This window comes from Histomonas meleagridis (genome assembly GCF_020186115.1).
Source record: "Histomonas meleagridis strain 2922-C6/04-10x chromosome Unknown contig_84, whole genome shotgun sequence".
Lineage (NCBI taxonomy): Eukaryota > Parabasalia > Tritrichomonadida > Dientamoebidae > Histomonas > Histomonas meleagridis.
In genome coordinates, this window is record NW_027150920.1 from 85,910 (window position 1) to 110,089 (window position 24,180).

Consider the following 24,180-nt stretch of genomic DNA (forward strand, 5'->3'; position numbering starts at 1 on the left):
GTTTTGTATTTAATTTAGTTGAGAAAATACAATATATTAATATTTCATGATCTTCTTTAGTATATTTATTCGAACCCATCCAAGTTAATATTTGATAAATGTTTTCATACATTTCTAATACTTTAATATCGTTCATATTTTGATTTTCAAGTATAATATAATCAAAAAATTTAATAAAAATTGTCAAAAAGCTATTTTTATAATAAAGATTTTTAATATTATTTACAAATAAAAATAAATTCCAATTTGTGATAATTGATGTTTTCGAATCAATATCACATTTCTTTAATAAGTTAAAATTAACCAAAACTTCATCAAATAAAGATTGTTTTAAATTTGGTACTGTAATACAATTAAATAATGTGAAAAAACTAAAATATAAAAAATATGTTAAATGATTCGATGAAGTATTATATAATAAATAAGATATAATTGGAAATCCATGAATTACATAAAAGTTATATTGGATTTCTTCACTTATTAATAAAGCAACCTTAAATAAGTCAACAATAGCTAAATCAAAAGAGAATTCTTTGTCATCATTATAAAAACGTAAATCTAATTGTGAAAATAAAGGAAGTAAAATTGAAATACAAAAAACTTTTAATAAAATTTGTGAAAATGTTAAATATGTTAAATTCCCGACTTTTTTGTTAATGTTATTTCCATAATTTAACATTAATAAATTATTTTTAATTTCTGTTCTGATATAAAAAAACGAATTTTCGATATATTCTTTTTTAGGCCCATTTATATATATACTGTTTAATTTTTCTTCATCAATTTTTATATAAAAACCAATTTTACCAAGTAATCCTTCATATAATATATTTTCGAAAGTAGTATAATATGATTTATTTAACATAATGTTAATAATCAATAATTTATCGAATTCGAATTTAGGAAATATTAATTCATTTAAATAAATGTTATTTAAATATCCTTTTATAAGAAAATCGTTTTGAGTTTGATGAAATTTTAATGTAATTAAATTCCAAGAATTTATATCAATTTTTTTGTCGAAACATTTTTTAATTTTATTAATTTGTATATTTAAATTAGAATTAATTATTGTTAAGTCAATGTAATTATTATTATTAAAGTTAATATAAAAAATTGGCGAATTTTCAAATCCAATAAATAACCAAAACATAATATTAAAATCTTCTTTAAAATTATTCGTATTGTTTATATCTATTTTATATGGAATTGAGTCATTTTTAAGTGGATAATATAAATTAAAATTATTTTCATTAAATTGAAGTAATTGCGTTAATGAAGCAATGAAATATGTATGAAAATATGATAAATAATTTTCATTAATTGGACAAAACAAAGAAATAAAATGTTTAACAACTTTATTAGATGATATTATCGATGAAATTGTGATTAATAATTTCATTGCTGTCCCAATAAATATCGAATTTTTGATATCTGATTTTCGTGCTTGAATTTCTTTAAGTAATAAAATATCAATTTTTCCTTTATGACATTGTATTGCATTAATTTTATAACATGTACATAATTCTTTAAAATATGAAATAATATCAAGAATTTTCGGTGAATTAATATAAAACTTAAAAAAATTTGTTAAAACAAAATGATTTTTTATTATAAATTTTGTTGGAATTGTTTCAAATTGTTGATCAGATATAATATTTAAACATTTAATATAAAATGATTCATTAGATTTATCTTTTTCGAATTTAATAATTTTAGAAAATATTTCATTAATTTTTTCATATTTTTTATTATCTTGTAATGAATAAAATTTAATAATTTCAAATAAAATTAAAATCGATTCATTACAATCATTTTCTAAAGCATTAACAATTTCAAATAATGGATCAATAATTAAATAAAATTTATGAATTAAATTTGTTTCGATACATATTTTATTATTAATATTTAATAAGAATAAAACAAAATTTATTACTTCGCTTTCATTTATAATTGTAATTGTCTTTTGAAATGTCGAACAGAAAAATGGAATAATGAATTGATCGATGTTAATGAAATTATTTATACAAATTGTTGTTAATATTTGTCCACTTTTATCACGTATAGCTTTATCTTGGATTAATATCAATAAAATAAACATTAGTTCTAATGAATTGCACCATGAATAAGCATAAAATTTATTATTTACTAAAGTTTTTAATAATGAAACTAAAGAATTTTTTACTAAATTTATATACTTTAAATTATTTTCTTCAATTATATTATATTTAGTTGTTATTTCATATATTAACTCGATAAAACATTGCGATTTTAAATTCATAATTTCATAATTTTTAGAGAAATATTTAATATAATTCAAGAATTCGATTATTATCAATGGATAATTTATTAATGAATTTGTGATAATTTTCGATAAAAATTCAATGTAATTATTAATTAAAGTAAAAATAAATTCTTTTCGTATAATAAAAATCGGTAATAAATTGTTATCATTAAATTCCAATAATGTAATCGATGGATCAAATATTATCGTATTAAATATTTGTTGGAAAATTGTATCTTTCATAAATTTAGAATCAAAAACAGATGAAAGAGATATAAAAATTAAAATTATATCTAAGTTTAAATCATTTATTATACGTTGACATGATATTATTAATGCACTAATTAATGAAAAATTATTTTTTATTATTTTTATTGCTATTAAAATATTTTCGGGATAAATCTCTTCAAATGATTTTATTTCTTTTGGTTTTGGTAATTTGATTTGTTCATTAACATTTGTATCAATAAAAGTAAAATCAGAATTATCTTTATTATTATCATTATTTGTTGTTGTTTCGATTTTAATTGGTTCTTTTTTATTAATTTCAGTTAATTTCAAAATATTTTTTTCATTTGTAAAATATGTAAAAACATTACTCAAAAGTAAACTTGAAAATGATTTAATATTGGATTGAGAAAAATATGATAAAATATTCGAAAACATTTGTAGAATTATTAAGTTTAAATGTTGCAAATGATCATTAAACGAATTAATTAAAAGAGTAAATGTTTCATCAGATTGTAAAAACATTGGATTCGATACTAAAAAATTTGTTAACAACTTAATAAATTGTTTCGAAATTGAATCATTTTCCTCAAACAGCTTTTTGGAATGTTGAATAAGTAAGTCAAGTATGAGAAAATTATTTTTGTTGTTTTTGAAGAATTGAATAAATAATTGTTCAATTAATTCACTGTTAAAAATAGAAAATCGGTGAACAAAATCAATGACGAAAATAATCGTTTGTGAAACTAGATCCTTTAATTTTGTATCAATTGCTTGAAATAATATTTGTAAAAAATCATTTGTAACACCCATTTCTTGCTGTGTAAATATAAAGAATGGAACTGCTTTAAGAACAAAAAAACTGAAAACATCTGGAAATTTTGATTTTTCATTTAACAAAATTTTAAATGCTTTTATACCTGGGATTGCACGTACATCAAAAAGAGATGAAAGACCTTTTATATTCAAATTTTTTAAGTATTCTTGTAATTTTTGTATTTCAGTAAAATTTCGTGTTGCATTAAGAAGCAAATTCAATTCAGAAGGAATGTTTTTTGGGAATCTGTTTGGTTGTTTTAAGTAAATAATTCTAATAATTGGATGCTGTACTTCTTCCAATCCCTCCATTGTTTATAAACGGCTTCTGTTCAAAAGTGTTTCATATGAAAAGTGTCAAATCGTAGATAATCTAGAATTAATTCATTGGAAAGAATTTCAATGCATATATAAATATAAAATTAAAATTAAAATAAAAAAGATCTTCTTTTTGCCTTTATTAAAAGCTACTATGGATAATCTTAGGATATATATGATATCTATTGGAGAAATTTATGAATGTTGATTTTCCTTAAACGGCCTCCTCATTTGTCATAACTTTTTCAATAAGGTCTAGTCCAATTAATCCGATAGGTATAAAGCATTTAATTCTATGACGATAGATATTTAACGTGTTGAGATGGAATCTGAACTCACAAAAGCGCTTATAGGAATCGTAAGCAACAAAGAATCAATTTCATCAAAATCCATAATTGATACACTAGAAAATTATAAACCAATACTTGAAAATATTGATATGACAAAAATTAATTTAGATAAAATTGCTCCAATTCTTCATTATTTTTATTGCATTCAGAACATTGAAATACGAACATTAGTTCTTCATTATTGTTTAATATTTGAACTTGTTTCTCCACTTACTATTTCAGAGAAATACAAATTTGATTATTTAATTGCTCAATCATTAACTCAAAAAGGATCTCAATTTAACCCTAGCCAGAGGCGTCTTAATGACGAAATACAAACAGCATTAGCTTATATTTCTATTTTTCTCCGTATTCGAAGATTTCTTCCAAGTTCTATCATCCGAGCCTTTATTGCGTTTTATGATTCCACGGAAAAACCAATACAAAGTTCTTTTGTCTGGACCATTTGTGAGATGACAGTTGTTTGTGATAATATTATTATTGATTATCCAAAAATTTCAAAAATCCTTTCATCATATCTTCTTGAATCTGGTAGCGAAGTCATATCCAAACTATTTGTTTATCTTCTTGAAAAAAATGATTATTTTGTATCAAATTCAGATTATTTTCTTTCAATTCTTTCACCACTTTCTCAAATTTCTTCATCCATAGATTCCACTGCATCCATTACATCACTTGTTAGTATCCTTCGTACATGGCCAGGAGTTTTAAATTTTGGGATTAAAAACGGAATTTTTATGAGTCTTATTCAATGTTTACCGCATTCAACTGATTCCATTATTGAAATTTTTCAACAACTTCTAAATCTTAACAATAGTACATATGAACTTACCGATGGGTTTTGTGGCTTTTGTATTTACACATTAATTAAACTTGGGCTAATTGAATCACTTAAAACGTTATCCAAACAAAACAAATCCGCTTCATCATTTCTTAGTACATTATTACCATTTCTTAACTATTCCACAAGTGAAGATGTTGAATCATTACGTTCACGATTAATACTTTCGCCGGACATAAAAATTCCTCCGAATTCTAAATCGATTTTATTTGATGTTGCACAATCGTTAACTATACCACAAAAGATTACAACGATTAGTGGCTTTACATTACCACAAAACTATGAACGTTGGGATTGGAATTCTATTTTAATATTATTATCAGTAATTTTACCATATAATGAAACAGAATCACAATCACAAAACGCGAAACAATTTTATCAAAAACTTTTACAATATTTTAGTGGCACCTTTTTAACAGTTGCGTATGGTAATAAATGTACATTAATGAACGATGCGTTATATATGTTAATCAATTTATTATCATCGAAAAGTTGGGGAATACCAATCATCGAATCATGTGATAGTTTAAAACAAGCTATGTATAACGTAATATGGTCATTAAAAGAGAACTTAAAAATCGATACATCTTCACCACAATGGGCATTGTTCCGTTGTGTTATAACAATGGTATCTGAAGCAAGCGGAATATCCATATTAAAAATGTGGATGTTTCATGAAAACTTGATAAATCTTGGATCTTTACCATTCGATAATTCGACTTGTACATTAATTCTTTCATCGTTTAAGTTATATCCTGAAACAGGTTTAGTTATACCAATTTATATGTCGTTTTTAACATCCGAAAATTTATATATACATAAAATAGCTATAAATGATTTACGACAGAAAAAAATTTCGACTCCAAATTTCCATATGAATGGATTTAAGTTATTATTAGTTCCACATATTAAAGATCTTTATAATAATAATAATAATGATGCGAACATTGAAAAGATGAAATTAGCATTAAATTTATTCGTTGAAATCATTTCGACTGATGAAAATGCTTTAAATCTAATTACAAATGATCAAACATTCCATGAAATATTACGAAAGAATTCACATTTCATTTATACTTATTTATTATCATGTGAAAACGGAATAAAAATTTCGAATATCGACGAAGAGATCCAATGGTGGATGAGCATTGGTAATAAGGAATACTTAAAGTTATATAACAAAGCTGTTGAATATTCATTTCATAAAGACTTTTCGACAATAATTGAGCCCGAAATATATAATAAAAATGGAACTGTTTCAATTCCACCGCATTTATTCTCACAACTAATAAAGACTAAAATTGGAATCGAAAAGTTAACTCCGAAAATTCCAATTCTTTTAAATGAATTAAGTTCCGATTTAATTGGAACAAAATCTAAAGAATCGATAATTTTGGCATTAGCAAACTTCGGTTCTAATTCAACAACATTAAATGTCATTGAAGAAAATAAGTTAATTGAGAAATTATTCGATTGCGTATTAAAGTCAAACTCTGCTTCGTTAAGAGGTTTTTTGATTATCGCAATTTCGATGTTGGAGCAATCCGATTATTTGAATGATGTTCTGCATAAATTCGATTGGTTCGAGTTCAAGTTCGGATTACGTAAATGTCGAATACCTACAAATGTTTCGACGTTTTTGGCGAAAAAAGTAAAAACGAAAAATAACTTCCAAAACATCGATGAAATCGAAGGATTTGGCGTTGTGCCGCAAATGTTAAGGAAATTAACAAACGAATTATATATGAAAACTTGTATACCAGCGCTGACAGAACTAATGAAACATAATCCGAAGTTGTTCAAGAATAGAAAATTGGCGGAATACGCACACAAATTGTTGGCAATGTACGAATATGATAGCGAAATAAGGGGCTTCATTTATTCGTTGTTTAAGACAACGCCTTTGCTGGAAATGAAATAGTTTTATTTGTAAACCATGTGTGGTATTGAATGTGATTTTTTAGAAAGAGAAGTTGTGAATTAAAAGTTTTTGTTAACATTACAAATATTTTGTGGTTTAATTTAATATTGTTTCCAAATTACAATAATCTTTTTATGAAAATTTATTAGAAATATTAGTTAACAAATGGATTACATCAGTTGGAAAGAACATATTTGTAAACTATTCAAATATCATTACCTTTTTCAAATTACAGAAGATGTAAACTTTTTAATCGAACTTTTTCATTATTTTATACAAATAAACAAATCTAATGAATGAGCAGCTTTTTGATTTCCCAGCTCTTTCAGAGTCACTTCAATCATTCTATAATGCAGATTTAACAAACAAAGTAGTATCTGCTCATCAATCTTTGATTTTTAATAATTCTTATTTTCCTGAAATATTTGATTTAAATCAAAGATCTGAATCTCCATATCTTACACAAAGATTTGCAACTAAACCACCACAGTCAGATATTCGTTTTTCTCCGTTCTTTCTATCTGAACTTCAAATGAAAGAGAATGAGATTCGAGAAAATTGGGTAAAACATAAAAAGATACGTTCAGTTCATAAAGTGGTTAAAAGGCCAAGGTCTACCATAACTCCAGAGAAGCATGAAGCTAAGAAATCAGTAAATCTTAATCAATCTCCATTGATTGCAGATATCGAAGGAAGTCCAACTCAAAAATCGCATAACAGTATGCCAGAGAGAGGTGAATCCAGGCGTAATCGTGCAAGAACAGTTCTGAAACCAAAAAGACAAAATCCATTAGTTTCATTTTCTAAAAACAATGAAAGAACAATGGATTTAACAGCAAAACCAGTAGTTTGCGAACGCTCTGATAAAGATGGCATTATTCCTCGTTTATCGACCAACGGAATGGGAACATTTGGATCTGGGAAAAAAGCTAAAAAACCCAATCAACCAAGCATAGTTAGGTGTTCCCGTAAGAGGGGATTATTTAGGCTTCCAAAGCGTGCAATTGAATGGTAATAAATGTTATTCAATGTTTTCTTTTATCTTTTTTTTTTAATGTTTTGTAGTATTTTAATGTTTGTTCATAGTAATAATAATTGATTTTTTGTATTTTGGGGATTTTTTATTGATTTAAATGTAATTAAAATATATAAATTTTCATTTTTTTCATTGATTTCTTATTTCTTTTTATGCGTTGAAACCATTTCCAAAACCAATGATTCGAAGAACTCATCTGAGTTCAAGATGAATCAATAAAAACCGAATAAATTTTACTCTATTTTTGTTGTACGTTAAATTACAACCGAAATCGCATCAATTCGGATGCTGGAAAATCGTCTGGATCAAAGGCTCCCGCATCTCTCCGTTCGCGTGAGATTCGAGTGTTTCCACTCTGTTTTTCAGTCCAACAATCATTTTTCGTAGATCACTCATCTCATGAATCATTCTTTCCATGAGATTTTCCATTCTACCAGCAACCATTTCCATTGGCCTTTCCATTTTGTCGTCGTCGTATTCCTCTTCTTCATCAAAATCATATCCAAATTCTTTTGATAATTCAGGAGAATATTTAAGGATATAGTATTTCAAATCGAGTTCCGCTTCTCCACCGGTGAATTTCTTAAGGGCTTCGTGGATCTTTTGTAATGTATTTGGTTTCTCTTTCGGATTTCTGGGAATTTGTTTCTGTAAAAGTTGCTCACTAAGCTGGAGAGGACTTCTGTTTTCACGATCGCATTGTATTGTCGCATCAGCGCCTGCGTTTAGCAAAATTTTGACCATTTTTATATCATGAAGATAAACCGCAATATATAATGGAGTTGAACCTGACATAGATCTTTGATCAATTTCGATGTTATAAACTTTTTGGGAGTCATCAACTGAGTTAGTGTTTGAAGATGAGAAAAAATCAAAACATCGAAGAAGTAAAAAAGCGTTTGCATAGTTGTGATTTGTAACTGCTATATGAAGTGCTGTGGTTTTGAACTCTGGTTTAGTTGGAATATTTTCGAGTTCGACCTTATCATTTATATGTTCAAGTACCCATTTGTATTTTAAGAGGACTCGTAAGCAATGATAGTCCTTAGAAAGAGCAGCGATATGAATTATATTGAATCCTTCTGTAGTATGACTTAAATCTGGACTTTTTTCTTTGAGAATATAATCCACGATTTCATCTTGCTCACATAAAATAGCAAGAAAAAGAGGTGTTGGACCGTGCAGGTGAATAGGTGGTGAGAATTTACTGTATTTTGTTTTAATTTGAATTTCACTGTAAGGTTTTAAAGATCTATTGATTTCGCTTTGTTCTAAGTATAATGCTTTAAATCCTTCTAAATCTCCATTAGTAATTTTCTCGATAATATCATCTTGTAGTGTTCTACTGACAGTTCTCTGTACGTGATGGGACATTATGTGATTTTACGGTTAAATATCGGAAAGTTTTGAATTATTTTATACTAAAAAAAAAAAATTATCTTAAAGAAGAAGAAAAATTATTCAGATTTAATATAGCTTTTATTAAGATAAAAAAAATATATACAAAAAGATTATATCCATTGATCATTATCTTCAATTATATATCGTTTGTAATCTTGTTTAATATTTTCTGTTTTGTTGTCATTGGAGGTTGATGATGTCAGAGAGTGTGTTTGTGATTTATTAAAATGCCGAATTTTACTTCTATGGACAAGAAATATAATAATTCCGATAATTAAAAGTACAATGACAACGGAAACGCATATTATGCCGACTAGAAGACTTGTTGATATTCGATCTTCTTGAACTTTATTTTGTGGGAGTTTGGTATAATAATATTGATGTAAATGTAAATGAATACGAATACGTTGAAATTATTTTATTAAATGTTAATGTTTACATAATTGATCAAGAATATGTTAAAATAAATGAATTTGAGAATGTTATATCTTCTAATTTATTAGAAAATGTATTTAAACTATATTAATATATTAGAATACCCGATTTTATGGGAAAACAAGTTAAAACAAATCATGTTAATGTATTGAAGATTTATTGTCTTTACTTCTTCTTCTTATCTTCAACGACCTTCTTTTCGACAGCACGGATAACGCCAACAGCGACTGTTTGCTTCATATCACGAACAGCGAATCTTCCTAATGCAGCGTATTCCTTGAATGTTTCGACGACGAGTGGCTTTGATGGGACGACGACGACGACAGCAGCATCATCCTTTTGGATCCATTCTGGGTTTTCTGTGACCTTCTTACCGTGACGACGGTCGATACGTTGGACGAGCTTGTCGAACTTGCAAGCGATGTGAGCTGTGTGGCAGTCGAAAACTGGTTGGTAGCCAGCGTGGATCTTGCCTGGGTGGTTGGAGATGATCATTTGTGCTGTGAAGTTGATGCATTGCATTGGTGGATCACGGTTAGCTTCACCGACGACGTAACCACGCTTGATGTCAGAGACTGCGACGTTCTTGACGTTGAAACCGATGTTATCTCCTGGGACGGCCTCTGGGAGTTGTGTGTGGTGCATTTCGATGGACTTAACTTCGGTGGTGACTGTTGATGGTGCGAAGACGACTGTCATGTTTGGCTTCATGATACCGGATTCGACACGACCAACTGGAACTGTACCGATACCAGAGATCTTGTAGACATCTTGGACTGGAAGACGGAGTGGGCGGTCGAATGGACGCTTTGGTGGTTGGAGTGTATCGAGTGTTTCAAGGAGTGTGCCGCCTGTGTACCATGGCATGTTTGGTGACTTTTCGGTCATGTTATCACCGACGAATCCGGAGATTGGGACGAACTTGTATTGTTCTGGCTTGAAACCAATGTTGCCAAGGATGTGTGTCATTTCTTGGACGATTTCATCATAACGTTGCTTGGAGTAGTTGACTGTGTTGTCATCCATCTTGTTGACACCAACAATAACTTGCTTGATACCAAGGGTGAAGGCAAGAAGAGCGTGTTCACGGGTTTGGCCTTGTTCGGCAATACCGGCTTCGAAACCTCCACGTGTGGCATCAATAACAAGGACGGCAGCATCGGCTTGGGATGTACCTGTGATCATGTTCTTGATGAAGTCTCTGTGTCCTGGAGCATCAATGATTGTGAACATGTATTTTGGTGATTCGAATTTCCAAAGGGAGATATCGATTGTGATACCACGTTCACGTTCGGCCTTGAGGTTATCCATAACGAAGGCGTATTTGAAGGAACCCTTACCAAGTTGGACGGCTTCCTTTTCGATTTGGGCGAGCTTTCTCTTATCGATACCACCGCACTTGTAGATTAAGTGGCCTGTTGTTGTTGATTTACCAGCATCGACGTGTCCGATAACGACGAGATTGATATGTTCTTTCTCCTTACCCATGGGACAATAAACAAAGTGAACTGAAACTTTGGCCTTGTAATAAACGATTCAAATTATTGACGACCACGAACCCAGTTTTTGAGAAGCTCATACAAATAATTGAATACTCGGAAGCACTTTTTGATTATTGACCGCGGAAACGTTTTAGATGAATTGCACCAAACTTTATGCAACGTTATATATGTATTGAAATTAATATGTTATAATTTATCTATATGGAGAATTTTATTTATCCAATTTTGTAAATTTTATTCATTATAATATTAATGTTCTAAAAAAAATTTTTGACATCAAATGAAATTAATTACAAAAACATATTTTTATTAATTTTGATAATATGGATCCTTACGCATTTCTTTCTTCTTTTTAGCCTTTCTCTTGGAGTCGAATTCAGTAATTTCGAGGTCTCCAAGGTTTTGTTGTTGTGCCTTTCTTGGCTGAACGATTCTCTTTTCTTGTTCGGCGACTTTCTTCGCTTGTTTCTCTTTCTTCATAAGTGAAATTGCCTCTTCGACATCCGTTGGGTTATTGATCATTCTATATAATTCTCTCGGCACGAAGAACCCGTGCATGTAAGGCTTCAATATCGAAGTCTTAATCAAATGTTCCATTCCACATTTCTCAAGTTCTTCTCTGGTTATAAATTTCATGTCGTCATATAATGGCGTTCTTTCTTCAGCATCTGCTTCAACATCAAGAATAAGATCATCAAGAAATGATGCCCATCTTGGCGATGGTCCTAAATCAGGTATTAACATCGCTTGAATCTTTTCTTCATCAACAGCCGCAAATAAAAGTCCACTATCAGGATACGAAATGACATTATTCATTCGCGAACGTGTTTCAAATGACGTGTAAAAAGTGCCATCGGTTTCGTTATAGATTCGACAGCCTCTTCGATCGCCAGAAATGATTTTATGATTGCTATGGAATGATATAGAATGGATAGGAAATTGATTTCGATGCGAATATGAAAATTGTGGTGTTGATGAACGAATATCAAATACAGATACTTTCCCATTAGATAAGCCTACAGCTAGTTTAAGACCTGTGTTATCAAAGCAAAGCCGAGTAACTTCGCTTTCAAGTTTAATGGCTGTGATTGAACGTTTGTCACGTGGATCGAAAAATTCAATTACTCCATTTTCATAACCACAACAGATAAGTTGGTGGACATCTGAGACAGTGATGAAATTTCCATACTGTTCGCAGCATGGAATTGAGGGAACAAAATGTCCAAGCTCAAGATTAAGTCGAAGAATTTGGGAATCTTCAGAAGAAAGAAGAAGATCGGCTGTGGGTCTATTATAAACAAAGTGGCGGCAACGAATAGGTAGATTTAATGTGTGATAAATGCCACCTTTAGTATAAAAATCTAATTTGCGATCTCCTCTTAAGGAAACAAGCTTAGACCAATCATCGGAAACAAAATCAAAATAGGTTGGAATCTGCTTAACAAAAAAGTTTGTGGTTTGACTTAAATCGGCTAAATCAAAAATTTTGATTTGTGGTGGATACTCACCAGAAACACCTAACGTCAGACCATCTCTTGTGAGTTGTATAATTCTAGAGCAGTTTGGAAATTCAAATTCTTGAATAAAGCTAATTCTGTTTTTTAGCTCTGCATGAGTACCAATTCTTCGATTTGCTTTGTCTCCATATTGTGTTGGCAGAGCAGTTTCTGCTGATATATGATATGTCTTGATTCCATTAATTGTGGTCGAGATGACTCTCGTCATTAAATTTTGGTTCGACCAATTCCAAATTCGAACAAAGCTACAAAATTTCACTACAAAGTGTTTGTATGCAATGAATGAAAATGAAAATTTTTGTTTGTATGGAGTGATTCATTATATTATTTTAAATAATTTTCTAAAAACAATATAAAGTTTCATTAACAATTCTTGTTTATAAAATTTTTGTGGTAAAAAAAATATTTATATTAAGAAAAATATAATTTGATCATTTCTATATTGAAATAAGTGCTGCTTTAAACATTTTGAAAAATTTATAATTATTTTTAAATATAAAATTATTAAAATATATTTTAAATAAGGCAATCCATCACCATTAGCATTAATATCAATTAACTTTTGTTCAAAAAGTCACTTGACTATTTCTGTATGACCATTTTCAGATGCTTTAATAAGTGCTGTATTAAATAATTTAAATAATTTCCAAATATTATTTGAAAATATAAAATTAATAAAATAAATTTTAGATAAAACAAATAAATATTTTTATCATTAATATCAATTCCTTTCTTAAAAAGTAATTTAACATTTCCTATATGCCCATTTGAAGATACTAAAATAAGTAATGTATTAAATAATTGAAATAATTTACAAATATTATTTCGTAATTTTAATTATTTAAAATCAATTTTAAATAAAACAAATAAATATCTTTAATATTAAGATCAATTGATCATATTCAAGAAAGAGTGTTTTAATTTTTGCTTTATATGCAAACATAATTGCTGTCATAAACATTTTAAATAATTTCCAAATATTAATAACATGAGTAAATCCCAATAATTATGAACTGAATTTGTTTTTTCTTCTCCTTTTGTTTTTCCATTTATAAATTACTAAGAATCGACGATTTTCCGCGTCAAAAACGCGGAAATTAACAGACGTTTAAAATCAACCACTAGAAACTAAATTTTTAAATTAAATATCCTGCAATCATCATGGTAGTCACCAAATTGCTTATTATATGTTATTTTTATACAAGTCATTAAATTCCTCTTTGATCACAGCTTACAATAGCACTCCAGCAGCCCCACTTGAACACCCAATACTCCACTTACAATATCTAATTCTCAAGGACTTATTCTTCCATTAGCACGTGAAGGACCTAATACTAATATTATTGAATAAAAAAGTTGTCTAAGAAACAAGGATTAATTCTGTGTAGATAAAGCTGAGTCAAAAAAAGAAGGTAAGCAAAAACAAAAGTGTGCAAAAGAGGAACCTTGAGAAAAATTCGATTTTATGTGAAGAATAATGATGTATTGGGGCCGAAGCTCATGTTATAGGGTACGGAGCCTTCAAATAAATATATTCTGTTTTAATAAAAAATATCATTAAATTGTATAATTAATTATTGAGAATTATTTCTATCGTGTAATATTAAAACTTCATAATTCTATTTTATAGTTATACAGAAATTTATGAGATATTTTGTCTCAATTTGTATTCTCTTTAACATCCTAAAGACAACCTTAAGTGCTATTGATCTATCTTATCATAAAACAAAAACATATCAAGAAACAAAATATTTCAGTCCAAACTTGCTCAAATCACTCGCTAACATTCAATATTTCAATTGCTTTATAACGCCCACATAAAAAACCTAATTCGCATTCATTGCTAAGTCAACCAGAACCGAATACATTTCACTTGAAGAGAGTCAAATATATTTTATTGATTTACTTACTTTGCATCACTTTCAGGCTTACAAAGTCTGCACCACTCCACTGATCACCTCGTTCCACTTCATGCTTCCATTTATCGACGAGAGCCACTTCATCGCCTTTTCCTCGATGAATATCCACGCGTCTCTATACTGTAGTGCCTTCTTATATAGCAAAGCGATTGCTGCCACAGTCGGAATCACTTTATCCTTTTTGTTAACACTTTTCGCCTCCTTAAAGTTCGGGTAATCTTTTTTATCCAAAAGCTTCAACAACTTCTTCGACTTGCTCCAGAATCCTGCCGGGTCTTGTTGCAGCAACAACATTACGTAATCGAATTTCGGAGTTTTCGACTTCGTTATATTGTTATGTTTCTTTTGGTTAACGTTACGGATGTTATTACTTTCGAAAACTCTGTTGTCGATGACATTAATATAACATGTGACGTCAGAGAGAATGTTATTTTCGATAGATAAATCAACAACATATTCTTCAGTGGCAATGTTGCTTTGATACTTCTGGATAAGATGAAACGCTTGTAACGAATGAATACAATTACTTTCCCAAACATCTTTAGCAACGGGTATAGTGTACTCAAGAAGTTCGTTCTTGAATTGTCCTTTTAATGTAATGTTGTCACCAAAATCAGATGTCTTGAAAAATAAGTTCTTGTTGCTGCAGGGATATATCGGTTGAATAGATGACTTTTGAAATTCTGGAACATTAATCTCTTCAATGTTAAAACATTCAACCATTGAATGCCTTAATAAGAACATAACTTTAGATGCAAGATCTTCGTTTTCTAAAACAAGCTCATATCGACCTAACGTGTTCATTGCTAATGTTTCAATAAAATAGGAATCAACATGAAATCCAAAGCCAATGGGATAACATCGGGTGTCACTTTTGTGCTGCTCAAAAAGTTCGAAAATTTCAGTTTGTCTATCGGGGGTGCCCTGTGTGACGATGAAAATTTGACGCTTAGTTTTCGGTTTTTCTTTGAAAATAAATTCAAGAGCAGGAAGAAGGCCTTGAATGTCTGCGCCAGAATCAGAGATGTTTTGAATAAATTTGATGGCGTCTTTAAATGTAGAAGGTTCAAGTTGTGAGGATTTCATCCAAAGTGGGGAATGCTTATTGCTAAATTTTATGATATTAAATATAGATTTGGGTGGAAGGGAACGAACGACTATTTCTAGGCAACTCTTCAATTTGTCAATTCGTGGGCCTTGCATTTGGGAACTATTCTCAACTAAAAATATATATTCGTTATCGGGAATCTCGATTTTTTCAATTAAAGGTGCAAAACTTACAACAGTAGTCAAAGGTGTTTTGAATGCAATGCCTGTAAATGGAGATTCGAGTTTGGTTCGGATTAATAAAGATGATAAATTTTTTGGAATTTCTTCAATGCTGATTTTGGCATTATATTCGTCGATTCTTTCAAAGGCACAGTTACAATCAGTAAAAACTTCTTTGATTGGTACGTTTTGATTAATCTTCAAATTGACGCTAATTTTGGCACTATCAGATTGCAAGTTAGTAATTGAGCAATCAGGCAACATTGTATCAAGTGGAAAATTAGTAAGAATTGTTTGTTGATCTTCAAGATTTGCTTCAAATGCGCAAAACGCAATGACCTTGACCTCGGTTTGGGCTGGGACACTTCCAATGGGATAAATGCTTGGTTTAGTAAAAGTTTGTGAAATTGCATTCAAATTTCTAACTTTGAGTTTCAAGTCAACAATGTTTCCTCCAACATCAAAGATTAATTTGTAGATGCAAAAGTTGCCTTGCGTTGGGAAGTGATAGGTAAGTTGTTTCGTATCAGCGTTTGTCTTAATTACTTGCGTATATCTGATATCAGCTATCATTCCATTTTGTTCTCCTTCGATTATTACTTCGCTAGCTGGAATGTGAGTATCTATTGCGCAGAAACCACCAAAAGACATTTCGGTCTGCTTTCTTTTCGCCTGTCCACTTTTTGAACAAGTTCAGAATTTTTATTACAAAAAAATGGGTGGGTTTTCGAGGGTACCCGCTTTCAAAAAGCTGAATTTGGCCTTTCAATTCAAAGGCCCACACCGAATAAAATCTTACTTTGACAATATTTGAATTGATTCAATAAATTGACAGCATTTTACAAGGACGTGGCCGATTTCAGGTTGATTTATATAACCGCTGCATTTAATAGAAAAAGATGAACTTTTTTACTTAATCACTTAACTTTTGGTATAAGGTATTCAATTTCAAAAGACTCCATTTAAAATGATGAAAGACAAACACATTGATCTTTTGGTTAATTACTAATAAAATATGTATAAAATAAAGCAGACATATTTCAATATCAAATCTATTTCTAATAAAATCATATTTCATTTTTTGATCATGAATTTCTCAAAATATTTGTGAATTTTTTCTTTTCTGATCTGTTATTTATATATATTACTATTCACATATGAATTTTATACAGATAACATCAATCTTTATATTTAAAATTTTTCATATCTTATTTAATGGTTTATATTTGACTCTTTAAAACATAAAATCAGTTGAGGAAAAATATAATACCATGTAACATATACATGGTATAGTAACGATTTTTTTCATAAAAATCTTTCATGATAAAGTTATCAATGGGTATACATGATGTTATTAAAATCGTGTTTTGTTTTTTATTTAATATCAATCACAATTTATCATATTTCAAATCAGCATCTGAAAATAATTATAGATAGCCATAATGTAACTAATGTAGAGGAGCTTTTTTTTATTCTTTCATATTTGTTTTCTATCTACCAAATATAACTATTTTAATTACAAAAATTTTGATTGAAAATGATCACATAACAAAACACACACAAAAAACCAAATTTCGAGCACTTTTTGACCATCGAAATATAAATATCTTGGGAAATCATTAAAATTAAGCAATATATATATATATATTTTAATATTTACTTTATTTTGATATTATAGCTAGAAAAAAACCCACCTCCACTTCATAGAACTTTTTAGAAACAATTTAAAATAAAGTGATCATAAAATGAAGAAAATTGAATGAAAAAAAATCATCCTGAAGATTTCAAGAACTACCATCTATAAAATATAATATACATCGATAATAATTAAGAGCGGACTTTAAAAATATATATTTTGGGAAAATTGATTTCGAAATTTCCATTTTGATCTTTATATTTTTTTCTCAATTTGAAAACAGATTTTTACTCAAGTGACGATAGGAATTCATAATAAAAATTAAAAAATTCATCAGAATATCTCTATTTTCTCAGTTTGAGTACATTATTTTATATTTTTCTTTTTGTATGAACATCAATTTTACTGAATCTTTTCTTTGAGCAATGACAGGATATTTTCATTATTAAAGATTAATTGCAGTTAAACAAATTATGAAAAATTTCCAAATATTATTTTGAAATGTTAAATTATTGAAATAAATTTTAGATAAAACAAATAAATATTTTTAGCATTAATATCAATTCCTTCTTGTTCAAGAAGTAATTTAACGATTTCAGTGTGACCATTTCTCGATGCCAAAATAAGTGCTGTATAAAATAATTTAAATAATTTCCAAATATTATTTTGAAATATTAAATTATTAAAATAATCATTAAATAAAATAAATAAATATCTTTAGCATTAATATCAATTCCTTTTTGTTCAAGAAGTAATTTAACTATTTCTGTATGACCATTTAAAGATGCTAAAATATGTGCTGTATAAAATAATTTACATAATTTCCAAATATTATTATGAAATTCTAAATTATTAAAATATATTTTAAACAAGATAAACGAATATTTATAGCATTAATATCAATTCCTTTTTGTTCAAGAAGTAATTTAACTATTTCTATATGACCATTCCAAGATGCCCACATAAGTGCTGTATAAAATAATTTAAATAATTTCCAAATATTATTTTGAAATATTAAATTATTAAAATAATCATTAAATAAAATAAATAAATATCTTTAGCATTAATATCAATTCCTTTTTGTTCAAGAAGTAATTTAACTATTTCTGTATGACCATTTAAAGATGCTAAAATATGTGCTGTATAAAATAATTTACATAATTTCCAAATATTATTTTGAAATACTAAATTATTCATATAAATCAAAACAAAACAAATAAATATTTTTAGCATTAATATCAATTCCTTTTTGTTCAAGAAGTAATTTAACTATTTCTATATGACCATTCCAAGATGCCCACATAAGTGCTGTATAAAATAATTTAAATAATTTCCAAATATTATTTTGAAATATTAAATTATTAAAATAATCATTAAATAAAATAAATAAATATCTTTAGCATTAATATCAATTCCTTTTTGTTCAAGAAGTAATTTAACTATTTCTGTATGACCATTTAAAGATGCTAAAATATGTGCTGTATAAAATAATTTACATAATTTCCAAATATTATTTTGAAATACTAAATTATTCATATAAATCCAAAACAAAACAAATAAATATTTTTAGCATTAATATCAATTCCTTTTTGTTCAAGAAGTAATTTAACTATTTCTATATGACCATTCCAAGATGCCCACATAAGTGCTGTATAAAATAATTTAAATAATTTCCAAATATTATTTTGAAATATTAAATTATTAAAATAAATTTTAAATAAAACAAATAAATATCTTTAGCATTAATATCAATTCCTTTTTGTTCAAGAAGTAATTTAACTATTTCTATATGACCATTCCAAGATGCCCACATAAGTGCTGTATAAAATAATTTAAATAATTTCCAAATATTATTTTGAAATATTAAATTATTAAAATAATCATTAAATAAAATAAATAAATATCTTTAGCATTAATATCAATTCCTTTTTATTCAAGAAGTAATTTAACTATTTCTGTATGACCATTCCAAGATGCTAAAATAAGTGCTGTATAAAATAATTTAAATAATTTCCAAATATTATTATGAAATTCTAAATTATTAAAATATATTTTAAACAAGATAAACGAATATTTATAGCATTAATATCAATTCCTTCTTGTTCAAGAAGTAATTTAACTATTTCTGTATGACCTTTTTGTGATGCCCAAATAAGTGCTGTTTCAAATGATTTCAATTAAATCCGAATATCATTAAAACACATCAAATTTTAGAAAGATATTTTATACAAAATTAAAAAACATTTCTTGCAATAACATTAATATCTTCTTGTTCGAGAAGAAATTTAACTAAGCCACAATTCTCATATTCTGATGCAACTATAAATGCTGTATCAAACAATACCAATGAAAATTAAATATTTTAAAGAAATCCATTTCCCACGAAATTAACATTAAATAGAAATATTGAATATCTTTAACATTTACATTGATTTTCTTTTGTGTTATAAGATATTTAACTAATTCTAAATTACCCGATTTTGAAGCTGATACCAAAACATTATTTGGTATTTGAACCTCTTCATTAAAATATTGAACAAGAAATATATTTCCATTCTTAGCTGCTTCATTCATAAAAGAATCATCAATTTCCATTCCTTCATCTTTGAAATATGTGAAAAGTTCATAGTTATTATGATAAATACATTGTCTTCCAAATTCGGCTATATATCTTACGTCTAAAATTTCGTTTTTCATGAACATATTGCATAATATCAATTCGATGGAATTCAATTGCTGCTGAATATGCGCCTTCAAATGATGAATGATTTTGTTCACATAAATGAATTATCTCTAAGTTTCCGCCTGCAATTGCATATTTACCTGTATTTTTAACATTTGCACCATTCATAAGTAAATATTTAAAACATTTAACAGATCCAAAAAATGCTGCGTAATCAATTAATGTAACATTTTCTTGGTTAATGAATGAACATCTTTCATAAAGTGATGGTTCAATTGTTTGATTAAAATCAAAATTATCTCGTGATGATATTTCTTGAAGTTTTTCGATTTCATCATTTCGAATTATCTTTGCAATTTCATTTGGATTAACTCCTTCTTTAATTAATTTTTTATGAAGTTCCCAATCATTCTTTGAAAGTTCTTCATAATTATCTAAAAATTGTTCTGAAAAAGGTTCATATTTGTCATTTTTGAGTTCATCTAAAGTTTTGTATTGTGCAAAATAAAATGACTTTTTGCGCTTAAGAATTTCATCATTAATAATATTTTTTTCATAAAGCTTTTCTAAAAGATAATTTGATTCTTGCGTTGTTTTGATAAGAAGAATATGTGAAAAAATATCAAAAATATTGAAATCATTTTTAAATAATTCTTTTTCTTTTGCTTCAACTGCCTGTAAAAATTCAAAATAAATGTTGAAATCTTTCATTCTAGAAACAAAAGATGAATATACTGAATGACAAAGAACAAAATTAAAAGAAAATGGAAAATTAACATTAAAAAGATCTAAAGCTATTTGAACATCACCTAACTTACTTTTTTCGTTCATGTTTAATGTGATATTTTGGAGAGTTTTTAACATATGTAAAGATTCTTTTTCTTGGCTTTCCATTAATGGAAGTTCAGATTGGACAAACCTATTGAATATTGTGAAGAAAATATTTGACATTCAAAATCTTGAAGGGGTCAGCTGACCTTCCTGTGTTTTCCTTAAAATAGAGGAGATATCACATAATGACATTAAAAATTTTGTTTCAAAATTTGGCAGCACCTTATAAAAAATCAATGTTTTGGGTTTACAAAAAATATATAATTTTGAATTTCCTGTTTGCCCAATCAACGATAGTATCGTTCAAAAACCGTTGATTTTGTTTAGTTTATTCAAGCAAAGAGAAACTTTCATGAAAGTTACTAAATCAAGATCAAGAGGCCCACTTCCAGGATCACCTCTAAAGCCAATAACTGAACATCGTAATAACAACGAACTTCCCTTATTAATGACTAGTAAATTTAACTTTTCATCTCCTGATTTTAATGTAGATGATGTTATCAATGATCCGAATGTTGATCTTGAAGAATTTAAAAGACGAATTTTAGATTGCGAAAGAGGGCAAAACATAATTAATGAACGAATTGTTAATATTCTTGAAAAAGATTCATCATTATTTGTTAATCTTTCACAATGTATTTCAATGTTTGAACGTGAATTTACTGAATTTCCACAAAAAATCACTGAACTCAAAAAACTTGTCCATAATGCAGCAAATTTCCCTGATCCAGTATTTGCTGAAATAAGTTCCACAAATTCATCTACACAACAAAGCGAAATCATTGGCAAGGACCCAATGCTCATCAACGCTCCATTAATATATGATTGTTACATGCAACAACATCGAATTGATGATTCAATTCGAGTTGTTGTTGATTGTCTTAATCATGAGCAACTTTCTCAGGTCAAAGATATTCAAGAATGGGCTTTCAAGACACGCAAGCGTCTCCAACAAGACATTGAAACACGACTTAAGTCAATTGATTTACATTCCAACGAATCCAAATCTGAGTTTCGCAAGCTTATTTCACTTCAATGCGAACCTGAGAGTGTTGATTTGTTTCTTAAACTTTCATCTCAATCCATCAAAGAACAGTTACCAACTCTTCAAGATTCTGGCCATTTATTGCAATATGTCAAATCTATATCATCCACACTTTGTAATCTTATCAAGCTATATACCGAACTATTTCAAGAACTCTTTCCGCCCAAATATCTTCCTCGTCTTATTAATTGGGCAATCACTCGAATCGAACGAAGTTTGCCAATTTCGAATCCGACGGTTTTCTATCACAATTTCCAGTTTTTGAATGAGTCCATTGAGATTATGCGCGAATCCACGAACAAACTTGAAGCCATTGGTATTTCCACCCAATTTTTATATGATTCCTTACCAGAGAAATTCATTCGTATGATTGAATATACGTATGATCAATATTATAATGACATTATCTCATCAGTCCAAAATGAAGAATGGGTTGTTAACTTAGAAATGTTACAACAAGATGAATTTTCTGATTATTCCACTTCATCATCATATATTTGTTATACTAAGTCGATCACGCAATTTATTGTTGATTTAAAGTCATTATATTCTCCGAACAATTTTCATGTTTCATCTAATTCTCTTCATCGATTAATATTATCATATCCGAATGAATGTTATGAGTTTATAAAGTCACATATCAACTTGGACATCGAATCATTTTGTGCTATTTTATTACAACTTAATTATATCGAATCGAACATTAACAAAAAAATATTTAATGACTTTAACTTAATTACAAAACTTGAAAATCCTTATGAAAATGAAATCGAGCAAAAATTCACAAACAAAAAACTTCAAATCCTTTCTGATATGGTCACGCGATTTATAATGTTCCTAAATGAAGAAGCGCCTGCAATACAGAATTGGAACAACAACAAAAAGCCAAACGATTACATACGATATATGACAAATGGTATCCAAAGGTTTTTTGATATTTTGACTTTGAATGAGGAATTGAGAGCGAAAGCCGCGGCTTCGATTGTGGATAACTTTGTGATATACGCCGAGAAAATGGCATACGATATCGAGGCTGATGAGGATTTGGACGCGTTTGTGTTTTGTTGGGAATATTTTAGGCTGAAAATAGATAAGTTAATCGGTAAGGAACAAAGTGATAAGTTGAGAAAGGCATTGGATAACATCGGTAACATAGTCGGCGCTGAAAATGGATTCGAAATAAATAAGAAAAAAATGGCTGCTGCTTACGAGGCAGCTAAGAAATACGTTGCAAAGGAGAAGTGATGTGTTAATAAAAAAAATGTTAATCAATGATTTTATAAAATTATGTAAATTTTGGGGTTAATATCGATTCTTGGTGTTTGGGGATATGGTTCTTTCTTTGAAGGATTGTGCGCATCGTTGGTTTAGATTTTTTGAAAACCATTTGATTTGGTTTCAAATGTTGAAATCAAAAAAAGCCTGTTGTTGGTGGAAAACCATTAGCTTTCGATGATGTAACTCTCCTTGCCAAAGGGAGTATGGATGTTTCTTTAGTGAATAAGTGAGTCCAATCATATTTAATATATTCTTAGTAAAAATTTTGTTTATAAGGCCAATGTTTTGTAATTAAGTAGGACACGTTTTTTCCATTTTATACATGTATCTTTCATTTGTTTTGAGGTGAATTATAAGAAATATTTAAATATTTAAACCTTCCGAGACCGTTAATATTGACAAAAAGTTAATATTTAATTATGGAAAAAAAAGAAGAGAAAATTGAAAAGAATACAAATATAAATGAATTGGATGCACTCCTCCTGATTGAGCAAGTTGTCTTTGGTTTGAATAATGAAAATTTTAATCAATATGTTAAATATATAATTAGCCAATTTGATGAAATTCATACTTCATCTTTTAATTTACTTCTTATTCAAATGATGTATTTAAATTTCTCTGTAAAGATGAGTGACCCTAAGACTTATTTCAATTTAATAAAACAAATCAGTAAATATCATATTTCTTTAAATAAAGAAAAGAAAACGTCAATTTATGTTATGTTTCTTATTTTTCTTTGTATCAAAGATACCCAAGCATCACATTATCTCCTTTATTATATGGTAGAAAGTCATTTTATTAATCCAAAAATTACTCAAAAAAATAAGTTTAAATCTTTACCAATTTTTGCACATTACAACTCAATAGAAG

At 28.3% G+C, this 24,180-nt stretch overlaps 6 protein-coding genes across 6 annotated transcripts; 2 read left to right on the top strand and 4 right to left on the bottom strand.

Moving 5' to 3' along the window:
• Positions 1-7,050: 7,050 nt before the first annotated feature.
• GO595_009102 (uncharacterized protein) lies at positions 7,051-7,773 on the top strand (the record flags this gene model as incomplete). Its single annotated transcript, XM_067922751.1, has 1 exon — positions 7,051-7,773. The coding sequence occupies one exon, from the start codon at positions 7,051-7,053 to the stop codon at positions 7,771-7,773; it is 723 nt and encodes a 240-aa protein (XP_067770722.1).
• Positions 7,774-8,070: 297 nt separating this feature from the next.
• GO595_009103 (ankyrin repeat and SOCS box protein 3) lies at positions 8,071-9,168 on the bottom strand (the record flags this gene model as incomplete). The annotated part of the gene is made up of 1 exon (XM_067922752.1): positions 8,071-9,168. The coding sequence occupies one exon, from the start codon at positions 9,166-9,168 to the stop codon at positions 8,071-8,073; it is 1,098 nt and encodes a 365-aa protein (XP_067770723.1).
• Positions 9,169-9,795: 627 nt separating this feature from the next.
• On the bottom strand, positions 9,796-11,118 carry GO595_009104 (elongation factor 1 alpha; the record flags this gene model as incomplete). Its single annotated transcript, XM_067922753.1, has 1 exon — positions 9,796-11,118. The coding sequence occupies one exon, from the start codon at positions 11,116-11,118 to the stop codon at positions 9,796-9,798; it is 1,323 nt and encodes a 440-aa protein (XP_067770724.1).
• A 323-nt stretch (positions 11,119-11,441) lies between these two features.
• Positions 11,442-12,857, bottom strand: GO595_009105 (WD40 repeat-like protein; the record flags this gene model as incomplete). The annotated part of the gene is made up of 1 exon (XM_067922754.1): positions 11,442-12,857. The coding sequence occupies one exon, from the start codon at positions 12,855-12,857 to the stop codon at positions 11,442-11,444; it is 1,416 nt and encodes a 471-aa protein (XP_067770725.1).
• Positions 12,858-14,577: 1,720 nt separating this feature from the next.
• On the bottom strand, positions 14,578-16,488 carry GO595_009106 (von Willebrand factor type A domain containing protein; the record flags this gene model as incomplete). Its single annotated transcript, XM_067922755.1, has 1 exon — positions 14,578-16,488. One exon carries the CDS (start codon positions 16,486-16,488, stop codon positions 14,578-14,580), a length of 1,911 nt encoding a protein of 636 aa, XP_067770726.1.
• A 4,851-nt stretch (positions 16,489-21,339) lies between these two features.
• GO595_009107 (uncharacterized protein) lies at positions 21,340-23,277 on the top strand (the record flags this gene model as incomplete). Its single annotated transcript, XM_067922756.1, has 1 exon — positions 21,340-23,277. The coding sequence occupies one exon, from the start codon at positions 21,340-21,342 to the stop codon at positions 23,275-23,277; it is 1,938 nt and encodes a 645-aa protein (XP_067770727.1).
• Positions 23,278-24,180: the final 903 nt, after the last annotated feature.